This window comes from Rhamphochromis sp. 'chilingali' (genome assembly GCF_963969265.1).
Source record: "Rhamphochromis sp. 'chilingali' genome assembly, chromosome: 8".
Lineage (NCBI taxonomy): Eukaryota > Metazoa > Chordata > Actinopteri > Cichliformes > Cichlidae > Rhamphochromis > Rhamphochromis sp. 'chilingali'.
In genome coordinates this window covers 40,943,154-40,964,701 of record NC_137935.1, presented here as the reverse complement: position 1 = coordinate 40,964,701, position 21,548 = coordinate 40,943,154, and the positions used below count along the sequence as shown (strand labels likewise).

Genomic DNA, 21,548 nt, shown 5'->3' with positions numbered 1-21,548 from the left:
CCGTGCCCGAAGCTCGCACAGCTTGTTCTCCAGAGACTGCACATTAGCCAGTAATAAACTGGGTAACGGTGGTCTGTTAGTGCGCCGTCTCAGTCGAACCAGAACGCCAGATCTTCTCCCTCTGCGTCGGCGTTTGCGGCCTCCAGGGCCAGAGAACAAAGGCGTCTCAGGTGAGATGAATGGGGGGTCTACAAACGGAGCGTCCGTGTTGCAAAACTTGAACTCCGGAAAGTTATAAGAAAGACCGTCTTTTATGTCCAGTAAGGTTTGTCGGTTGTACACAAGGAGACAAGTGCTGCTCGTGAAAAAATAAAGGAAAAGTAAAATTAAACACAGAAAAAAGCTGTTGCTTGGGGGAGCTCGCGACAAGGCTGCCATACTCGGCGCCATCTTGAATCATCAACGAATGGTGGATAGGGAAGAACCGGGCATCCCAGTGCCAACTTGCTTGAGCATTTAGCGAAAGGAGTGATAGAAAACATCATGGTGATGGAGAAACAGTAGAGCACGTAGCTAGCGACATATTTCCAGCTCGCATTAAATGGTGTTAGGAGGAAGGAGCACAGAACTGAGTCGTCCCTGCTACCTGGCGCTTGCAGTGAAGTACACTGTAGCTTTTGCTGTTGGAGCTGCGATTTGTTTGGAAGCATGGGTACGGTACGGCGTGGCTTCTGGGTTCGGCGCTGATGTCCGTCAGCTTTTCGGCTAACTCGCCCGGCCTGTGGGCCTGTTTCAGAGCGACGTGAGGGGAGCTGCGAGTTTGGCATCCAAAGTCACTTCATAACTGGATTTAGCGGAGATAAGATGACTGGATGGATCGACGTAGTGAAAACTGCTAGAAGGTCATCAGCATTCAGTCTCTCGGAAGCGCCGCCGTGACGTTCGGTGTACTCCTTTGATTGCCGGAGGAAAAGCCATGAACGCAGAGCTTGAGTAGTTGTTCATCTGATGTGCTGCAGACAAGAGGATGTAGCGGATGGAATGGACCCTGTTTGCACGCAAACGAGAATGAACAGCTTGCAGAACTGGGGGAACCTATATGGATGACAACCGGAAGGAGCGTGTTTGGAGGTGTGGTCCCGCTCCTGAAATTCCGATACATAATCTTGTTGGCTGAAGGCAGCAGAGATCAGAGTTATTTAAATAATCGTTGACTAATCAAAGAAAAATTTGCAGATCATCGACTACCGAAATAAGAGTTGCAGCCCTCAACACAATGCAATATTACATTACATTACATGATTTCATATGTTGAGTACTGCAGTGACATTGTCTTTTTTCTCACTGTAAATTATGTCCTCAAAGTTGAACTTGGTAAATATCTTCTGTCAGACTTGAATGAGGTCAAGTTGGCAATTACATGCAATCTGGTGAGATGAGCCCTCTTGCAGTAGTATTTTAATGCATTTCATAAACCAATATTGCATGACTAAACATACAATATTGTCATGTAAAATACTCTGCTGTGTCAGCTTTTCCCCTCACCAGCCGACACTGTAGGAGAATAACTCTGAAATTCAAAGGCCCAATGAACTATTAGCAGCCTGTTGTTGAGTCAGCTGCTGTATCACCATCTACTTCTTATATCTTCATGCTCTCATTCACGTTACTGACCAGGTGTTTCCAGAGGAGTCTGCCTTCCCAAATGCACTGTAGGAACCATCATCATGCTTGTACGTGAGCTCCCTCTGATATCCTGCAGCACCAACACACAAGAAATCAATAAAAAGGAAAAAAAGAGGATTATTTTTTCACAACACAGAAAATGTGAATCAAGTACATTTGGATTTATTTACCGTACAAAACTCTAGTTTTGGTGCCAAGTTTATTTCAAGTGCAATTTATATCTACAGTCCGGCTATGTTACAGGAGCCCCCCGTCAAATGTGCATACTTACAAGGCTTCACAACCAACACATCTGCAGTTATTGCCATTTAAGTTGACTTATTATTTAACAGCTTGCTGTGTGGACTGGTCTGATCTGATTTGCAAGGATTGCCCCTGAGCTCGACTTGGTGCCCTGTTTTTAAAGATCACACCCTCTTAACTTTGCACTCGTTCTACTCAGCTGCCATAAACAGTTAAAACTAGCTTTAAGATCAGCTGATTCAAATTTTGCAGAGGTAAAATCCACACATGACCGTTATCAGCGCCAATATGCAGAGTTTAGGAATTAGCACGGTGGCTGAGTCCAAGTCAAAGTGGAGTACAGTTTTAAGATAATAGCAGCGACTCTTCCATTTTTACGGTTCTCATCTGATGCATTTTTTAAGGTTTAATTTGATCACCATCATCGTGATCATTCTGCGTGGGGGTGGAGCACGCACATTAAACCTTGTCCTAAGAAAGCCCCAAGTGCTTACCGCTCTCCAGGAAGTGCGTGGCCTTGTCCAGAATATTCTGAGTCAGCTGACCAGTGCTTTTCAGGTAGTTCAGGATGAAGATGTTGGGAGCAAACAGGAGCATGTTCTGCTCCCCGCAACCGTACGGCATGGCCAGGAGCTTGTCCAAGTTCTGCGCTGCCCTGCCCATCAGGTCACCTGCCCAAGCAAACCGAGGAAAAGCTACAGAGATGTTTCACCTGGCAAATTAAAGTTCACTAAACAACAGAATCACTAACCAAGCACAGAAAAGGTCGCTCTAGCAGAACCAGCCACAAACAGCTCGGGCATAAGAAGAGAGACATTCTTCTCCGTGACCCCATCTGGCAACAACAACAACAAAGAAAAGGAAGAAAAAGCTTCTTTAATGAAAGAATTAGCTCAACCTCTTTTCTTGGCTAAAGTTTATCAAACAGAATGATTTTACTGTTAAAACACTGTTATGTACATGAAGCTACAAGCAGTTTGTTTATGTGAAACACAACAAGGCATCGCAGCGCTTTGATTTTGAGACAAGCTCAGCACTACAGATTACACGAGACGGCTCATGTTGGTCATTTAGTTGATCACAGTGAGGAAAGTGCATCTTACAGCGGCTGCTCGACTTCAACTTTAGCTAAAGATCTGCTGCCAGTGGAGAAAATACACAACGAAAACTAGAGATGGACCGATGTGAAGTATCGGTATCGGTGACCTAAATTACTGGATCGGATATCGGAGAGAAATAAAAAAAAAAAAAAAAAAAGTAATCCGATCCATTAAATATCAAAAAAGCACCTCACAAAACTTGCGACACGCCGTAACTCGCCTCATAACCGTAGCACGTCGGAGCAGTGTGCGTCACGTGATAGAGCGGCTGTGGCAAGCAAGTGTGTAAGTTCATCTCTGAATGTTTGTGAAGCGTTCCAGCGTTAAGCTTAACAACAGATATATGGAGCGACTGCCTCTCTCTCTCTCTCTCTCTCCTGTTGCTGCTTCAATCATGAAACTGATCAATGATCAGCTGATCGTCTCTCTTGTTTGTTTTTTGGCCCACTTCACACCAGAAAGAGGAAACCAGCAGCTGAACAACAGCAGCACGTTTAACCTTGATAAGCTTAATATTACTTTCTACACCAGGATCTTTTTCTACAGCTGACGGCTGTAACTGTGCAGGGGCGGATCTAGCAAAGTTTAGCCAGGGGGGCCGATAGGGCATGAACAGGGAAAAGGGGGCACAAAGACATACTTTTCTTTCTTATTCTCATTTAAAATGTCGAGCTTTTAATAAATAATTATCTGAATCTTACACCCAAAGTTTTAATCTGATGTAAAATATATAGAAGTCCATTACTGTATATAGTAACTGTTAAGTCTAATATATATACCCTAGTAAGCTATAGTACTTTTTCCATCTGTGCAGTTCTGTTGAAGAAAGATGTTGAATATATTTAATTATTCTTGAAAAAGAATTTATTTCTGTGCATTTTTCTTTTCACACTGCATCAAATTAAAGTTGATTACGTCGATTAAGCATCATGAGGTGGGGGGTGGTTCCCTATTTTTTTTTTGCTGGGAGTTTTAGAGCCCTATTGGTTAGGTTGCTTACTCTTTAAAATACCAGAATAGGGAGGATGGTGCAGGTTTAAGTTTATTAGATTCATCAGTTTTGCTGAACTATGAAATATTTTGGGTGCAGTGCATTTTTTGCATACAGGTGTAACAGAATAGCTTGAGTGTTTGTTTGTTTTTTAACTTGAGTATGAACTTTTACAAAAAGCAGCAAGATATTAAAAACATTTTTTTATTGATTAAAAAACACTATATATCGGATTTATATCTGTATCGGCAGATATCCAAATGTATGATATCGGTATCGGACATAAAAAAGTGGTATCGTGCCATCTCTAACGAAAACACAACGAATTTGGTTTCCTCGCCATGCTGAATAACCATCATGATGCAGGGAAGTGTTATGATGCATGTATGAGGTGTGAATGAAAGGCCCGAGTTGGAGTTCAGAGTTCAGCACTCAGAGTCAGGAGGCCTTACCTGGGGGACAGAGGTGAACGTTGTGACTGACCATCTGTGGGGTTCCTTCGGCCTTGGGAAGAGAGACAGAAGTGAAGACGACCGACTGATTTCATCACTCCAAACAAACTTCTAAACAGCTTAAACATAATAACAGTGAGCTTTGATTTGGTGACATGCTCCAGACATTAGAGTGAACTGGATTATTTGAACTCAATCCCACTGACTTTCCCATTAGCTGAAAGCTGCTAAAGCAGTTTGTTTCAGTCAGAGGACGACCGAGAGGCTGACCGAGACCCAGTATAAACATACCAGTCATGTACTTTGAGAGTGAAGTCAAACTAAAATAAAGATGCTTAAGTGCTCCTATAGAACTACGGCAAACTGCAGATACAGCCGATCATCAGAAAATGCAGACGGGAAGGAGAAGTGGACCGAAACTGAAGTGATAACAGCTGCCCTAACAGAAAGAAAGTGAAGGTCTGTGCGATGCTACAGGTTCCCTCTCTCCATGCCCATCACCACAGTAAAGACCTTTGAAGCTCCTGGTGTGCACTTCTTAACAGGCGCCAACATTGGCTCATTGTCCACCATCTAGAAAAACAGACTTGTTGGGCGTTCTGTCACAGCACCGTGCTGTCTTTAGACTGACCCAGATATCTGCAAAGGCGGACTGGCCGGGTGGCTAGGTGCTTAGTGTTATAGCTGTGGCCATGGGACCAAAACAGAGAAGTGTGGCCCCTGTTTTCATCCATACACTGCACATGTACATATATTTTTAAAAAATGGCTGAGCCAGGTTTGACAGATTTCCATATCTGATGTTCACTCTCCATCAAAGCAGCCGGCGCATCATTAGTTCTAATCTCAGTGCCAGCCTACATCAGATAATGGCTCAGCTGACGTCCTTCCACAAACCCAATTGTCAAATATCACAAATTTGACCTGCTTTAGCCTGGCCTCTGCAAACTGCTTTGCAACCCACCTGCACCTTTTCCTAAAACACGCTGTCAAAAACAACTGGAAATACAGGAAATCTGTGGGCCCCTGTGGCCGAAACCGAAAGATTTTAAAATTCTGACATTATTCTCGCCACAATGTAACTGATCAAAATAATACTGACAACGTCTATCAGCTTAGGACCTGTGAACACCTTAAGTTTGTCATGTCACTGACCTCCACCAGCAGGGTGCGGATCACGGTGTCAGTTCGACCCACGTCGGGGACTGTGGCCACCTCGTTGCCACACAGCGCCTCGGTCTTCAGGGCCTCAGCGCTGACCTTCAGATTGACCTTACCTGTGAGCAAACACACACGGCGTCACTGTGGAACGCCTGTATCGATTATTGCTCCCTTCCCCCGCCGTGCTGTCGTGTTCTGTGTACAGAGGCAAAACCGCCTCCCATCTGCTTCTCAAGCCAACTCATTATCCCCGCTGTGTTTTCCTTCCTCCCCGTTTCCCATCGCATTCGCCCTCATTAATCCCCATTTGTTGCCTTATTATAGCACACGGCTTGTCTCCCACCCCCACCTTCCTTCCATCACAGCCCACAATCCTTCACATGGAGGACAAGTACAGATCGCCCCTTAAGGGAGAGGTTTCTGACTGTTTCGTCAGAGATACTACCTGACTTGTTAGTACAAGTGATTGTCAGCATTCCTCTAAGGGGGAGTTAGAGGAGCGCAATTTGACATTCATCAGAGCCTCATCTCCATCCCTGCTGATGGAGGCTGATATAAATCCTCTGCTTTCAGGACAGGCAGAGCTCCAACAACAGCCGCCCGTCTTCGCTTCCAGCAATGAAGATGCAACAGCCCTCAGTGCCCTCAATACGGATTAATTACCCCGTTGTGTCTCATTTTTCACTCAAAGCATGAGATTGTGTCGGACGAAAGAAACAACATCAGTATTTCATTTTAAAAGCCAAGAAAATTGCATTGTACAGTTAGAGAATTGCCTCTGGTAACGAGGAGCTGGGGAGAGCGGAGCTGTGAGCGGCTGACACCGTGTGACAGTCTTCAAACAGCCGATTAGACCAAAATCAATAAAAGAAAATAAAGTTTTGTTCACTTCTTTTTTCTGGTTTGAATCTGACATGTCCTGTTTAAGCTAAAACTGGTTTAACGAAGACAAAGACACTCAAAGTTGTTTACATTTTCCCTTTAAAGGTGGGAAAACGCCACACAGCATGTGACGCGTAGCGACCGCCTTCCATTTGAATTTCTCCTATAAAACAGAACATGGTTAAAGACGGGAATAAAAGTAAACCAGAAAAATAAAAACTACAGTTTTAAGAAACGAAATGAGGTTAATTTGAATTTAGTGGTAAGAACACACCCCATGGGCGGGGTCATGTTTACCACGCTGTAGCATCCATGCTTCTTTTAACAGCAGTCCATACACATCTGGGAACATCTGCACTTGTGGGAGAGGAATGTTTTCCCAATCTTTTCCCGCACAGGATTGTAGTTGGATTTTTTGGTTCATCCAACAGTCCAGACTCTTCTACTGTTAAGCCACGCTGCTGTAAAGGCTGCACTACACGGTTTAGCATCGTCTTCTGAAATATGGATGCAGCTCTAAAAACTTTTATACTGGTGCTTTTCCTGATGTGGAGGCCGACAGTGCACCTCCATACCATCAGAGCTGCAGGGTGTGGAGCTGGTGGTCCCTGCCTTCTGTAGTCCAGAGGACACAGCATTCCCGTTTCCCCAAAAAATCGAAAACTAATTTTAAACTTTAATAATAATAATAATAATAATAATAGGATGCCACACAAGTATGCTGCTCCCATTGATTTTAGTAAAATGGTCCGTTTGCACTAAAAACACCTAAAATGTTCAAACTGTGTTCTGCTGTTGTGGATTTATGAGATTTGCAAATCACTGCATTCTGTTTTGGTTTCATCTGCAGAACTGTATGAATAGACCACTCTGTATATTCCAGTTCATTACGGCCTGCTTTGGTGATGGATTTGTGCATCTTTTCAGTTAGTTCCCTCTTTTACCTCCATGCCTGCAAATCTCCACATAATGAAAGATGGCTCCTGGTCCGTTTAGTGAGATATTACAATATTCTGCATATAAAGGCCCAGACTGCTGTGAGATGATTGCATGTTTGTATATTAAACAGGTTCATTATCATCCTGCTGACACTCACTTTACATCTGTCGAACGCTGGGGCTCTTTTCTCAGTCACATTAATGGGGATTTAATTCAATTCAATGTTATTTACACAGCACCAAATCACAACAACAGTCGCCACAAGGTGCTTTATATTGTAAGGTCGACCCTACAATAATACATACAGAGAAAAACCCAACAATCATATGACCCCCTATGAACAAGCACTTTGGCGACAGTGGGAAGGAAAAACTCCCTTTTAACAGGAAGAAACCTCCAGCAGAACCAGGCTCAGGGAGGGGCGGGGCCATCTGCTGTGATTGGTTGGGGAGAGAGATTGAATATCATCTTTAACCCAGTCGACTGCACTTTGTGTTGATGTGAAACTACACGTCTGCCGGACCCCAACTCCTTCTTGGGCCCGGACGAATGGTCTGGCCTGGGTGAACTCTCTGTTGCCCTGTCTAACTTCATTGTCTTCGGACTCTATCTGCAGCATTGGAACATTCCTGCTGTACTTTTGATCTGGAATGACTAACCGGTGGTTTTTTGTTGTTTAATGTTTGTTTCTTTTCTCTGTGCTTGGATGTTGAATTTGGTTTCTTTGTCTTGTGTGATTTGATGTAATTTTGAACTTAAAATCTTATAAATAAACATTAAAAAAGAAAAATAAAGAAATAAAGGCCCAGTAAGGAATCCCTTTGTAAGGAATTCTGATGTAGAGGATCATTTGATACAAACAAGAAATATTTCTAGGAACTGTTGAAACATGAAGATCTGCTGCTTGCAATTCTTCCATTTTTCATTTGTTTACATTGGTGGCATACTGAAAATCCACACATGGCTCAAGGTAGATCTGGTGTGAAACTAAACAAATATATTTACAAATCAAACAGAACTGAGTCATGATTATCAACCATAAAAACCAAAACAGGTCCTGCTATGGACCGGCTATCTATCACAAGTTTATGAGGCTCCTGAACTGGATAATAGTGATGGGTCGTTTGCGAACGAAATGGCTCTTAGAGCCGGCTCTTTGACGTGAACGACGCGAGCCGTCACGTGGGTTTTTTTTTTTTTCTTTCTCTCTCTCGCTCTTCCGCTTCAGTCCACAGCGAGCCTTGTGCTTTACGCTGAGCAGAGGGGGGAGGGGCGGTAGTTACTCAGTAGCACAGGAACAGAGCGGGAGGGAGAGAGAGAGAGCAGGGACAACAACATAAGAAAGGTATAGTAATCATCCACAACTATTTTCAGTAGCAGATGATAAAGGATTCAGAAAGTTTATTCATGCAGGTCCATATGACAGAGAATATGCATCTTCTTTTTGTTTTCATATTATAATTTATATTTAATTGTGTTGTGGTTTGTAGTGTTTTGTGTTGTTTCATTTTAAATTTGTTTAAAAAGAAAAAGCTGAAAATTTAAATAGTTAAAAGTTAAAATGTGAATAGTTGGTTTTTGTATTATATGATTTATTTATTACATTTTATGTGGCGTGAATAAATAAAAGTATATTTACGGTGGCCCCCAGAGACAAAGCACATACAAACTTCAAATCACGTACAAAAGACAACAGAAGTGCTCCAGGATGCTGGGCGCAGTGTTGAGCTTTTGTTACCTCGTGGCTACACTAGCCAGCAAGTACCAACGACCGGATTTGGTGTGTGGTAGTAACAGGTAAATGAACTTTTTTTTTAAATTATTTGAAAATTAATGAGTGCCTGTGTATAAATACACAAACAACACACACATGCTTTCAATTGTGTAATTTAAGTGATCTAGTAGCTCTGCTTTGGAAGTTCAGTTCATGCTAGAAATGTGTTTTGGAGTTTGTACGTGTTTTGTCTCTAGGGGTCACCGTATATATTTATATATAAACATATATAAATAAAACCACTTTTTTTACGTTAGTAATTCCTTTTGTGCATAATTTTATATTATTGTTATTAATAATTTAATTAAAGCAACAAAACAACCTGAAGAGCCGGTTCGGAGCCGAAAGAGCCGGCTCTTTTTAGTGAGCCGAACCGAAAGAGCCGGATCTCTAAAAAGAGCCGGAAATCCCATCACTACTGGATAATAAGCACTTAAGAAAAAGGGAAGAATGGAATACCTAGGGTAGTCGGAGTTACAATCCACGAGAAGGTCCTGCTCTCCTCTCCACAAAGACACACGCTGTAAATGCAGCCATCACAGTTTCTGAAGGTGTGCTGGTCAGAGGCAGCCAGTGTTACCTGAACCTACAGCCAGAAACCAAACACAGAACACACGAATGCAACAAACTGGTGCAGTAACGCATCACACTGAGGACTGATTAAATATGTGCTCGTGAGATCGTCTGTTCTCCCAGCCATCATTTTGGGTTGCAGCTTTCTTCAGAACCACTCATCCACACAGCACGAGTTAGTGACGCATTTGTCACACAAAACAAAAACTACAAAGTAATAAGTCTTGATGCATGCTCAATCATCCAGGTAAGTAAATCCCCAAAAGTTGATTTTGTTACACTGAAAACGCTACATCGGATGCAAAGTATCCATCCATCCATTCACTTCCGCTTCTCCTTTTCAGGGGCACTGGAGCCTATCCCAGCTGTCATAGGGCGAGAGGCGGGGTACACCCTGGACAGGTCGCCAGTCTGTCGCAGGGCCAACACACAGGGACAGACAACCATTCACACTCACATTCACTCGCACATTCACACCTAGTGGCAATTTGTATTATCCAATTAACCTATCCCCACAAGCTGCATGTCTTTGGACGGTGGGAGGAAGCCGGAGTACCCGGAGGGAACCCACGCAAACACGGGGAGAACATGCAAACTCCACTGATGGTGGAATTGAACTCAGGACCTTCTTGCTGTGCGGCAACAGTGCTAACCACCGTGCCCGGATGCAAAGTAATACAATGAAATTTCAAAAAGAAAACAAAAACATATCCAAGCATTTTCACAAATGTTTTCCACAATCTGACAGGTGTCGTCTTACTTGTGGATGCCCTTAAGTACAAAGGATCTGTAAGAAGCAGATGTGGTTGTTTTTTTTACCATAATGCACTTTGAGAGATAATTGAAGACGGTGGCTTTGAGGGTGAACACCTCTCCTCGGATGACAGAGTATGGCAAGGTGAGACTGACAAAGAACGGCTGGAACACAGTAAGTCCGGTGTTGGGAGCCACACCAAAGCCCACAGAGGATACGCAGAATGCTCCGGCTGCCCATTTAGTGATGGTGTCAGGGGTCGTCTTCTCCATGCTCACCAACCCACTATCTCTGTTTGAACAGACAGCCAGACGTGACATTTAAAGTTCAGGTACTATGGCATTTTTCCCCAAATACACTGATCAAGCAGAGCATTGTGACCACCTGCCTACTACGAAGCAGCCCTGACGTGTCGAGGCCTGGACTCCACCAGACCCCTGAAGGTGTGCTGTGGTATTTGGCACCAAGTCAGCAACAGATCATTTAATCCTGCAAGTTGTGAGGCATGGCCTCCACAGATCAGACTTGTCCAGCACGTCCCACATGGGGGGCTATCCTTCTGACAGAGGCCATCAGGGATTACAGTTTCCATCAAAGGGTGTACATGGTCTGCAACAATGCTTAAGTAGGTGCTACATGTCAAAGTAACATTCACAGGGATGGTAGGGCCCAAGGTTTCCCAGTGGAAACCTGCCGGCTTGCCTTCTACCCATCGTGCATCCTAGTGCCAGATGTTCCCCAGATAAGAGACCTGGGCATCCACGTGACGTAAGACGTGATTTCTCACACCCGGCCACCTTTCATTGCTCCGTGGTTCAGCTCTGATGATGGAACACAGGGCCGGTCTTTATTCCCCACGTGCATCAATGGGTCTCTGTGACCGTGTCGCTGGTTCACCACTGCTCCTTCCTTGGACCACTTTTGATAGATAGCGACCCCACAGACTGGGAACACCGCACAAAATGCTCACTTGCTCCTTAATATATCCCACCCACTAACAGGTGCCATGATGAAGAGATAATCAGTGTTATTCACTCCACCTGTCAGTGGTCACAATGTTATGCCTGATGAGTCTATATTTATATATACTTACACTGATGAATTCAAGTGTCTACTCAAATTCATTTGAATTTCATACACGATAAGCTGTGTTTTGACTTTAAGATGTGGAACATAAGGGAAAGCAGCAGCCTCTGTTCAGTAAATATCACTGACATAAGCGTTTGTCATTAATATCTGCTAACGAATACAACTAATTCTGTTATTTGGACTGCAATGAGCATCCATGTTATTCACATTTGATTACCTAAAAACAGTTTCAGTGTCATAAAAAAATACAGTGCTGTGATTCTTTTCATAAGATATGTTAATCTTACCCCACAGTAACGAGGTCCCAGATCCAGGTCTCAGGGAAGAACGTTCTGATAGTCTCCTTTTTGCTGTCCACTTTAGACATCTGCGTGGTAAGTATAGGTTCAGGCATCATGTTGAAGGCCAAGGGGATCGGTGAGTCCTGCCCTGAGAGCATTTAAATGGGGAGGGAAAAATGGGGAGGCTTTGTTTCCTTCCTTATTTTTTTTTAAATAAACCAAAAGTTATAATAATTGTGTTACTTCCAAATGCTTGCTCGAAAATCCAGGTAAGGAAACCCCAGAAAGTTGAGTCTGTACATTTAGACGCAGCATTTTTAGTGGGAGAAACTTTTTAGCATCCCAGGAGTGACTTGGATAATGATGGAAATGTTAAATCTACTGGAAATGCGGCATCCTGATGTACAGAATAAACTTTCTGGGGAAACCACTGAGCTCATTTCAGCTTCCTGCACTTAATACATAACAACAGCTCGGAAAAACTACAAAGAAATTGGAAAAAGGGATAAAAGGTACACTTAGTGTTTTATGCATTCAGCTAATATTTCTCCACTAATTAAAAATGTACTTTTTTAACAATTAACAAATTCTTGGATTTAAAAACACACAAAAAAAATCTTACACTCTCTCAAAAAACAACTAAAGCTATGCTAAGCTAGACTTTCCAAAATGGGCTTTCAGCTTAATATATAGATGCCAACTGAAGTCAATACCGGGATAGGCTGTACTTTCTATTACCATCACCACCAAATGGTAAAGTCAGTGTAGCATCCCAACTGCCCTGAGCGCAGCAGAGGAACAGGAAATGCTAATAGGGAGGAAAAGGAAATAAAGATAATAATGTGGAAGGACAGGTATGGCGGTGAATGTGAAAGAAAACAATGGAAGCATCTGGAAAGTGACCCATATTTACCATCAGCATAAAGTCCCTGAACTAAGTTATTTTCTTTCCTCATTTATAAAAAAAAAAAACTGATAACCTCCCCTCCATGAATTGTTACCTTGGAGGGGTTTGTGTGTCCAGGGATCCCAGGGGCCATGTTGTCAGGAGGCTTTTGTGTAAATGTCAACTTGGTCCTGGTCTGGTGGCTAGGCTTAGTCCATGAGGCCCGGACGGCACAGCCCGAAAAAGGGACCATCCTCCTGTAGGCCCACCACCTACATGAGGCGAGGTAGGGGTTGGGTGCAATGTGTGTCAGGCAGCAGCCAGGCCCTAGCAGACTGATCCCCGACTTCTAAAACTAGTGATCGGGACATAGAATGTCACCTCCCTGGTGGCCTCAGCTCAACCACGGCTTGTGCTCTGGAACCAGTCTCCTGGAGAGGGGCTGGACTCCATCTCAGTCTGGAGTTGCCACCTAGACGTATAGTGAGGGTGCGCTGGGAACACCTGGTCCACGAGATCTTCAACTCACACTTCCAGCAGAGCTTCAACAGCATTCCAAGGGAGACTGTGGAAATTGAGTCCGAAATAACTATGTTCAGCACCTCCATTGCTAAAGCCGCTGCACTGAGCCACGGCCGCAAGGTGGTTGGTGCCTGTCGTGATGGAAACCCCGAACCAAATGGTGGACACCAGAGGTGAAGGGAGCCACCAGGCTGAAGGAGGAGTCCTATCGGGCTTGGTTAGCCCGTGGGACTTCAGAAGCAGGTAATAAGTATCAGCAGTAAGTACCAACACTGGCTGAAGCAAAAACTTGGGTGTGGGTGGAGTTTGGAGAGGCCATGGATAAAGACTTTCGGACTGCCTTTCAGACTGAGATTCTGCCAAATTGTCAGGTGACTTAGGAGGGGAAAGCTGTGCTCTACCTGCACTGTGTATAGTGAGGGTGAAGCGCTGCTGACTTCGACTGAGAACAATGTCAGGATGTGGAAGGAATAATTCAAGGACCTCCCTAATCCCACTGGCACATCATCCACGGAGGAAGCAGGGTGGGGGGACGAGAGGGGCGACTCTTATATCTCTGGGGGTGAGGTCACTAAGGCAGTTAAACAACTCCTTGGCTGGCCCCTCGGGTGGATAAGGTTTTGCCCTGAGTTCCTGAAGGCTCTGAAGGCCCTCCGTAAAGCTAGAACATCTTACTATTCATCACTGATTGAAGAAAATACCCAGGTTTCTCTTCAGCTCTGTAGCCAGGCTGACAAACAGTCAGAGCTCTGTTGAGCCAACCATCCCTTTAACGTTAACTAGTAATGACTTCATGAATTTCTTAAATAAAATTTTAACCATTAGTGAAAAAAAATACTCGTAATCATCTCACAGATATGGCATTATGTACAGCTACTTTCAGTACCATTGTTATTTATTTAGAGTCCTTTTCTCCAGATAAAGCCTTCTGTGTTATGTAATGTTTCTATCTCTAATAATTAGCTATCTACTACAGGTCTTTAAGCTGTAATTAAATAAAATTGAATTAAACCATTAAATAAACCACTACTTGAAAAGCCAGCTGTCTTAGCTAATTATACGCAGATCTCCAACCTTGCTTTTTATCTCAAAAATTCTTGAAAATTCTTGAAAAATTCTTGAAAGAAGAAATTCAGAGGTGGGCACCTCTCAATTTTAAATACATGTAGGCATTGAGGGTTTTCAGGAGGGGCCGTGCCGTTACCTATTGCTCTCTGGCAGGAAGCACCATGCCCTCCCGTGTTTTAAATGCACTTTAGAACAGCATGCAGCAACACCTCATATGAGTGGGCGGAGGGAGGTATGGGGTCTTCACACACCCCCATTCTCTGTTAGCCATTGGGGCGGGGGGCTGGGAGGAGGAGTTGGCCGTCTGGTTGGGGTCTGGGATGCGGGGCCTTCGGGGACGGTCTGCCTGTCTCCACCCCAGGGAAAAGGGTAGCATCTCCTGGGTTACACTGCTATGGAGATGACACCCAGCTCTATCTGTCCATGATGCCAGATAACACAGTTAAACTGCAGGAATGTCTTAAAGACATATAGACCTGGATGACCTCTAATTTTCTGCTTCTAAATTCAGCTAAAACTTTATTGTATTTGACCCTAAAAATCTTAGAAATATGGTATCTAACTTTCTCTGGATGGCTTTACCTTAGCCTCCAGTAACATTATGAGGAACCCTTGAGTCATTTTCAGTCAGGAGCGGAGGCCACCTCTGGGGACGAGTGGGATGACTCTTCTATCTCTGGGGGAGAATTCACTGAGGCCGTTAAACAGCTCTTTGGTGGCAGGCCGCCTGGGGTGGATGAGGTTTGAGTTCCTGAAGGCTCTGGACGTTTTAGGACTGTCTTGTTCGACATGTCTCTATAATGTTGCGTGGAGATCAGGGGCCTACCTCTAGAATGGCAATGGTGGTTCTCATCTTCAAGGAGGATGGATGTGTTCCAACTACAAGGGAATCACACTCCTCAGCCTCCCTGGGAAAGTCTATGCCAGGGTGCTGGAAAGGAGAGTCCATTCGTTAGTCAAATCTCGGACACAGGAAGAAATATGCGGTTTTCGTCCTGGTGGTGGAACACTGGACCAGCTCTTTACCCACTCGACAATACTTGAATGGGAGTTTGCCCAACCAGTCTACATGCAATTTGTGGACTTGGAAAAGGCATTCGACCGTGTCCCTCGGAGTGTCCTGTGGGAGCTGCTCCGGGACTATGGGGTGTCTGGCCGATTGCTACGGGTCATTCAATCCTTATACAACCGTTGCAGGAGCTTTGTCCGCATAGCCAGCAATAAGTCAGACTTGTTTCTGGTGCGTGATGGGCTCCACCAGGGCTGCCCTTTGTCACAGATTCTGTTCATAAATTTTATAGACAGAATCTCTAAGTGTAGCCAAGTGGTGGAAGGCTTTCACTTAGGTGGTCTCAGAATCTCATCTTTGCTTTTTGCAGATGATGTGGTTCTGTTGGCTTCATCGGGTGATGGCCTCCAGCTCGCACTGGAACAGTTCGCAACCAAATGTGAAGTGGTGGGAATGAGAATCAGCACCTCCAAATCTGAAGCCATGGTCCTCACCCGGAAAAGGGTGGAGTGCCCACTCTGGGTCAGGGATAAGTTCCTGCCCCAGGTGGAGAAGTTCAAGTATCTCGGGGTCTTGTTCACAACTGATGGAAGAAGAGAGCGGGAGATTGACAGATGATGCTGTGTAGTGATGCAGAAGGATACCGTGAGGAGTTTGTCCATCTGGGAGGAGCTCACAGTACAGCTGCTGCTCCTCCATACTGAAAGAAGCCAGTTGAGGTGGTTTGGGCATCTGACAAGGATGCCTCCTGGGCACCTCCTGGGCGAGGTGTTCCGGGCATGTCCCATCAGAAGGAGGCAGACCCAGGACATGCCGGACGGATTATACTTCTTGGCTGGCCTGGGAACACCAGCCTCCTCCAGCTTGCCGAGGGGACAAGCTGAAAGGAGGCGGGGGAGAGAGAGGTCTAGGCTTCTCTGCTTAGGCTGCCATCCCCTTGACCCAGCCCCGTATAAGGGGAAGAAGATGAATTGATGGATGGATAACTGATAACCTCGTTACTGAAACTAGACAAGCTACCCACCCTTAGAGAGGGAAAAGAGTAAACAGTAAGTAAACAGGATTCTGAGTTCATCCAATTCTCAAGAGAAGACAGCAACAAGGACAATTTCATGGTTGGATACAGGAGTCTAAGTTGTATCACAACCACTTTTGCACATTTTTCAGGATATCAGTGTCAGTTTGAACCCTTTTTTGGCAGAGTTGAGACCACATATGTGGAGGCAGAGAAATCGAGGCGAGGGAGCCGGAGCAACATGTAGCTATACGTCTGAGGTAACTTTTTGCCAAATGCAGTGGTCTGATTGGTCAGATCTGTTTATTCGCATGTGAAAACTTAGAAAAAAATAATTCAGTTTGAAAAAAATAAATACCACAAATTCATCCAGTGAAATTATGTGGTGGGTTTGAACGGCTGTATTAAGGATATCCGAGTCCAGAAAAAAAATTTCAGGATATATTTTCATGGATTTTACGCATCCGGTGTGATATGAGTGACTATGAGTGTAAAATAGGGCTGTGCACAAATAGCCAACTAATTCTCACTGCTGTCACTAGGTGATACCAGACTTATTAATCATTTAACCTGATTGTTACAATTTAAATTGATGCCCACGCCGGTAAATTACTGTGTCCTAAATGTTGTGTAGCCATCTGCCTTTAGATGACACATTGTTGTCGAGATGCACCATAGATTAAATCTGTTAATCTATGGTAAGAATTTGATAAATGATTTTTAAATGCCTTTGTTATTATTTTTTGACATTTTCCATTAAACATTTCTCAAATCTAACTGATTACCTGAGTGTTTTTTAGTTTTACACTAGTCAGTTAGTCTATTTTTTTTTCCTTATTTAGCTGACAGGAATAGTAATAGTTTAAATGCTAATGTTAGCCTTGTAGCAATGGTAAATGGCCTGCATTTGTATAGCGCTTTACTTAGTCCCTAAGGACCCCAAAGCGCTTTACACTACATTCAGTCATCCACCCATTCACACACACATTCACACACTGGTGATGGCAGCTACATTGTAGCCACAGCCGCCCTGGGGCGCACTGACAGAGGCGAGGCTGCCGGACACTGGCGCCACCGGGCCCTCTGACCACCACCAGTAGGCAAACATGGGGTTAGCATCTTGGCCAAGGATATCTGGCATGCAGTCAGGAGGCAGCCTGGGATCGAACCACCGACCTTCTGGTTAGTGGCTGACCTGCTCTGCCACCTGAGCTACAGCCACCCCTTTATAAGCCATTGCTTCCTTTATAAGCAATGGCTTATGAAGGAAGCCAAATGTTTAAAGTTACTGGTATTGCTAACATGTTTGCCAATTTTTTGCTGATGCATTCCACAAAACATACATACAGACATAAAACTGCTGTGGCTGTACTGCCTGTAACTCCTAGCTTCATATCTAGCCATCTCATTCTATCTAGGAAACTGCTATATTAGGGATCTCAGACCATAGACCATGTTAGTAAAGTAAGGAGCTTTGAAGACATGAACAGTATAACTGATTGAGTTTGATTAGTCAGACTGCATTTGTCATACTCGGACAAAGAACAGAACCCATTAAAGAAAGCAAGCCAGAAATGGTGGCGATTCCATTTAAATGTTCATTTTCTATTTTATCTAGGGATTGAGAGTAACGAAGTTTCTATTCTCTGTATGTCCTGTACATGTGGCAGAATTGACAATAAAGTTGACTTTGACTTTGACTTTGAAAAGAAGAGATTCACTTACTATTTTTGCAAGTGTAAATAAATCTTACAGTTACACAAGTTGTAAAAACAACAGTTCTTCCTAAGGTTGTATCAATGGGCATTGGAGTCAACAGAGAATAGCAGTGACCTACTATCTTCTACACTGAAATAGAAGCTCAGTTCGTCGCAGTTGTAAGGTTTCTTCACATCAGAGTTCGTCATAATTTTGAGTCCAATTTCCTAGAAGTGGAGAAAGAGAAAAACAAGTCATAGTAAAACCATAGATTGTTTCTTGTTTTTTGCTGTCATAAGTAGTAAACAAAATAAAACAACATTGGCATAACAACTATGCTATTTGTTTATTTATTTTTAAATACAAGGACAAAGACACAAAAGAAGATTTGGAGATAGATGGAGAGCAGAGAAAGAATTTCATCGTACAGAGAAATGCAGAGACTGTTACTGCCTACATCAACAAGTGTATTGAGGATGTAACAGTCACGAAAACCATAACTGTCCGGGCCAATCAAAAACCATGGATGACAGGAGAGGTCTACAGGCTGCTGAAAGCTCGGAATGTTGCCTTCAGAGATGGAGACGAGGCAAGCCTGAGGACAGCTAGGGCCAACCTTTCCCGTGGCATCAGAGAGGCTAAGAGACAGTACTCCAGGAAAATATCTCATCACTTCAAAGACAGCAGAGACTCACGGAGCCTGTGGCGGGGCATTCAGACCATCACAGATTACAAGCCCCCACCACAGACCTGTGATAGCACTATCCCCCTGCTGAACGAGCTGAACACTTTCTTTGCTCGCTTTGAAGTCCGAAACAGCACCACTGCACAGAAGACCCCAACCCCTCCTGGTGACCAGGTGATGACTCTGTCCCCGGACAGCGTGAGGAGATCCCTCAGCAGGATCAATGCACGTAAAGCTCCGGGTCCTGACAACATTCCTGGTCGTGTACTGAGAGACTGTGCAGTGGAACTCACTGATGTCTTCACAGACATCTTCAACATATCACTCATCCAGGCTGTCGTCCCCACATGTTTTAAAGCCACCACAATCATTCCGGTTCCAAAAAAGTCATCTCCCTCCTGCTTTAATGACTACCGTCCTGTTGCACTTACTCCCATCCTGATGAAGTGCTTCGAACGACTAGTCATGCAACACATCAAGACTGTCCTGCCCCCCTCCCTGGATCCCTTCCAGTTCGCGTATCGGCCCAACCGCTCAACCGATGATGCCATCTCCACTGCACTCCACTCGGCACTCACACACCTGGACAAAAAAGATTCATATGTTCGAATGCTGTTCATAGACTTCAGTTCAGCATTCAACACTATAATCCCCCAACAGCTCATTCAAAAACTGGTCCAGCTGGGGCTCAACACCTCACTGTGCAACTGGCTGTTGGATTTCCTCACCGGAAGACCTCAAGCAGTACGGGTCGGCAGTAATACATCCAGCACCATCATTTTAAACACGGGGGCCCCGCAGGGATGTGTGCTGAGCCCCCTCCTCTTCACTCTGCTGACCCATGACTGCACTCCATCACACAGCTCCAACCTCTTCATCAAGTTTGCGGACGACACAACGGTGGTGGGTCTCATTAGCAACAGGGATGAGACCGACTACAGAAGTGAGGTGAGACGCCTGGCCACGTGGTGTGCTGACAACAATCTCTCTCTGAATGTGGAGAAGACGAAGGAGATTGTTGTGGACTTCAGGAGAATGCACACCCAACATGCTCCTCTGACCATTGACGGAGCGTCTGTGGAGAGAGTGAGCAGCACCAAGTTCTTGGGTGTGCACATCACAGAGGATCTCTCCTGGACGTACAACACCACAGCACTGGCCAAGAAATCACAGCAGCGTCTCTTCTTTCTCCGCAAACTAAGAAGAGCAGGAGCACCAGCCCCCATCATGTACACTTTCTACAGAGGCACCATCGAGAGCATCCTGTCGAGCTGCATCACTGTGTGGTTTGGAGCCTGCAATGCGTCCTGTCATAGAACCCTCCAACGCATAGTGAGAGCTGCAGAGAGGATCATTGGTGTCTCTCTCCCCTCCCTCCAGGACATTTACAGCACCCGTCTCACTAAAAAAGCCCTTTGCATGGCGGCTGATCCCACGCACCCAATGCAAAGCTTCTTCAAGCTGCTGCCGTCAGGGAGGAGACTGCGGAGTCTCCAGGCCAGGACCAGCAGACTGAAGGACAGCTTCATCCATCTCACTGAACTCTGTCACTCACTCACACACACACACACACACACACACACACACACACACACACACACACACACACACACACACACACACACACACACGTCACTTTGTGGAGCATTGGACTGCCATTACCTCATAAGACTTTGTTGTTACACTATCTCTTACCGCATACTACTAAATCTCCATTTGCACTATTTGCCTATTTGCACTACTCTGCCTCCTTACTTGAATATTGTATATTGTATATTGCATAGCTTTTTTTTTGTTATACGTAAAATTGTATTGTATTTATTTAAATTTTTACTTTTTAATTATTTTATTTGCATTTTTTTAAATCACTAGGGTTTGAGAGTAACGCAATTTCTATTCTCTGTATGTCCTGTACATGTGGCAGAATTGACAAATAAAGTTGACTTGACTTTTCTTTGTACACATCACAACAAACGCTTTGAATCTTGAATCATGTCTTCTGCAGCTAATAGGAGACATTACTGTGTAGTTTCAGTCAGACATCAGATTAGATGAACAAATGTTTTACTTTAAAGATGCTGTAGACGTCATTCTTCTGACTGCCTGGTCCATAGTAGATCGAGCGCGTTTCTCGCCGTGCTCCCAGATTGTCGCTCACAATGGCCGGTGCTGGTGGTGCTGTTGGCGGTGCTGCTGTCTCCAAATCTGCATCTATTACCATATCTGGCACTGGCAAGGGGTAGCAGGGATATGGCTCTGAGTCCTCAACATCATAGGAGTACCCAGACAGCTTCTCCACAGGCAGCTGACTATATACCTGCATGAAAACACATCTGTACATGAGCCTGGTGGGGTGATAGCGGTGATCTTTTTCTCTTATCATCCATTAGCAGCAAACCACTTACATAGATTGTCTACTCTCTAGGAGCACTCAGGTGTAGGAAAAAAGTGCTTGTATTAGTGGGTTTGAATGGGTGAATGAGGCATATTATAAAATATATATTTGCTTTGATGCAAATGAAGGTGACAACAGATGCACTGGAGAAATAACACTACAGACTAAAAAAAAAGATGGTTTTGGAGGTGATGGCCACAGCCCCCCAGGAGCCAGAGCAGACAGAGATGGAATCAGGGAAACTGCATCATCCACAGCCCTCAAGATGATTTTAATTTTTAACTATGATTTTTGGTATGATTGTGAATCCATCCGCCAAGACTCAAAAGTGACTATACAATTTATAGGCAAGGCCTGTTTGCTAATTACTAAAATAAAGAGTCGTTTCCAAATGTTCAACTTTCAC

The 21,548-nt window shown here is 44.3% G+C and overlaps 1 protein-coding gene across 1 annotated transcript in view; it reads right to left on the bottom strand.

The window, feature by feature from the left end:
• Positions 1-21,548, bottom strand: part of LOC308401799 (alpha-2-macroglobulin) — a 66,582-nt gene that overhangs the window by 26,127 nt on the left and 18,907 nt on the right. Inside the window, exons 16-25 of the mRNA XM_080890228.1 lie at positions 20,816-21,064; positions 18,202-18,289; positions 11,871-12,012; positions 10,560-10,785; positions 9,627-9,753; positions 5,567-5,688; positions 4,413-4,464; positions 2,621-2,704; positions 2,364-2,540; positions 1,615-1,696 (exon numbers count right to left, since the gene is read on the bottom strand). Coding sequence (XP_080746354.1) covers positions 1,615-1,696; positions 2,364-2,540; positions 2,621-2,704; positions 4,413-4,464; positions 5,567-5,688; positions 9,627-9,753; positions 10,560-10,785; positions 11,871-12,012; positions 18,202-18,289; positions 20,816-21,064 — 1,349 coding nt within the window. The remainder of the gene's footprint in view (positions 1-1,614; positions 1,697-2,363; positions 2,541-2,620; positions 2,705-4,412; positions 4,465-5,566; positions 5,689-9,626; positions 9,754-10,559; positions 10,786-11,870; positions 12,013-18,201; positions 18,290-20,815; positions 21,065-21,548) is intronic.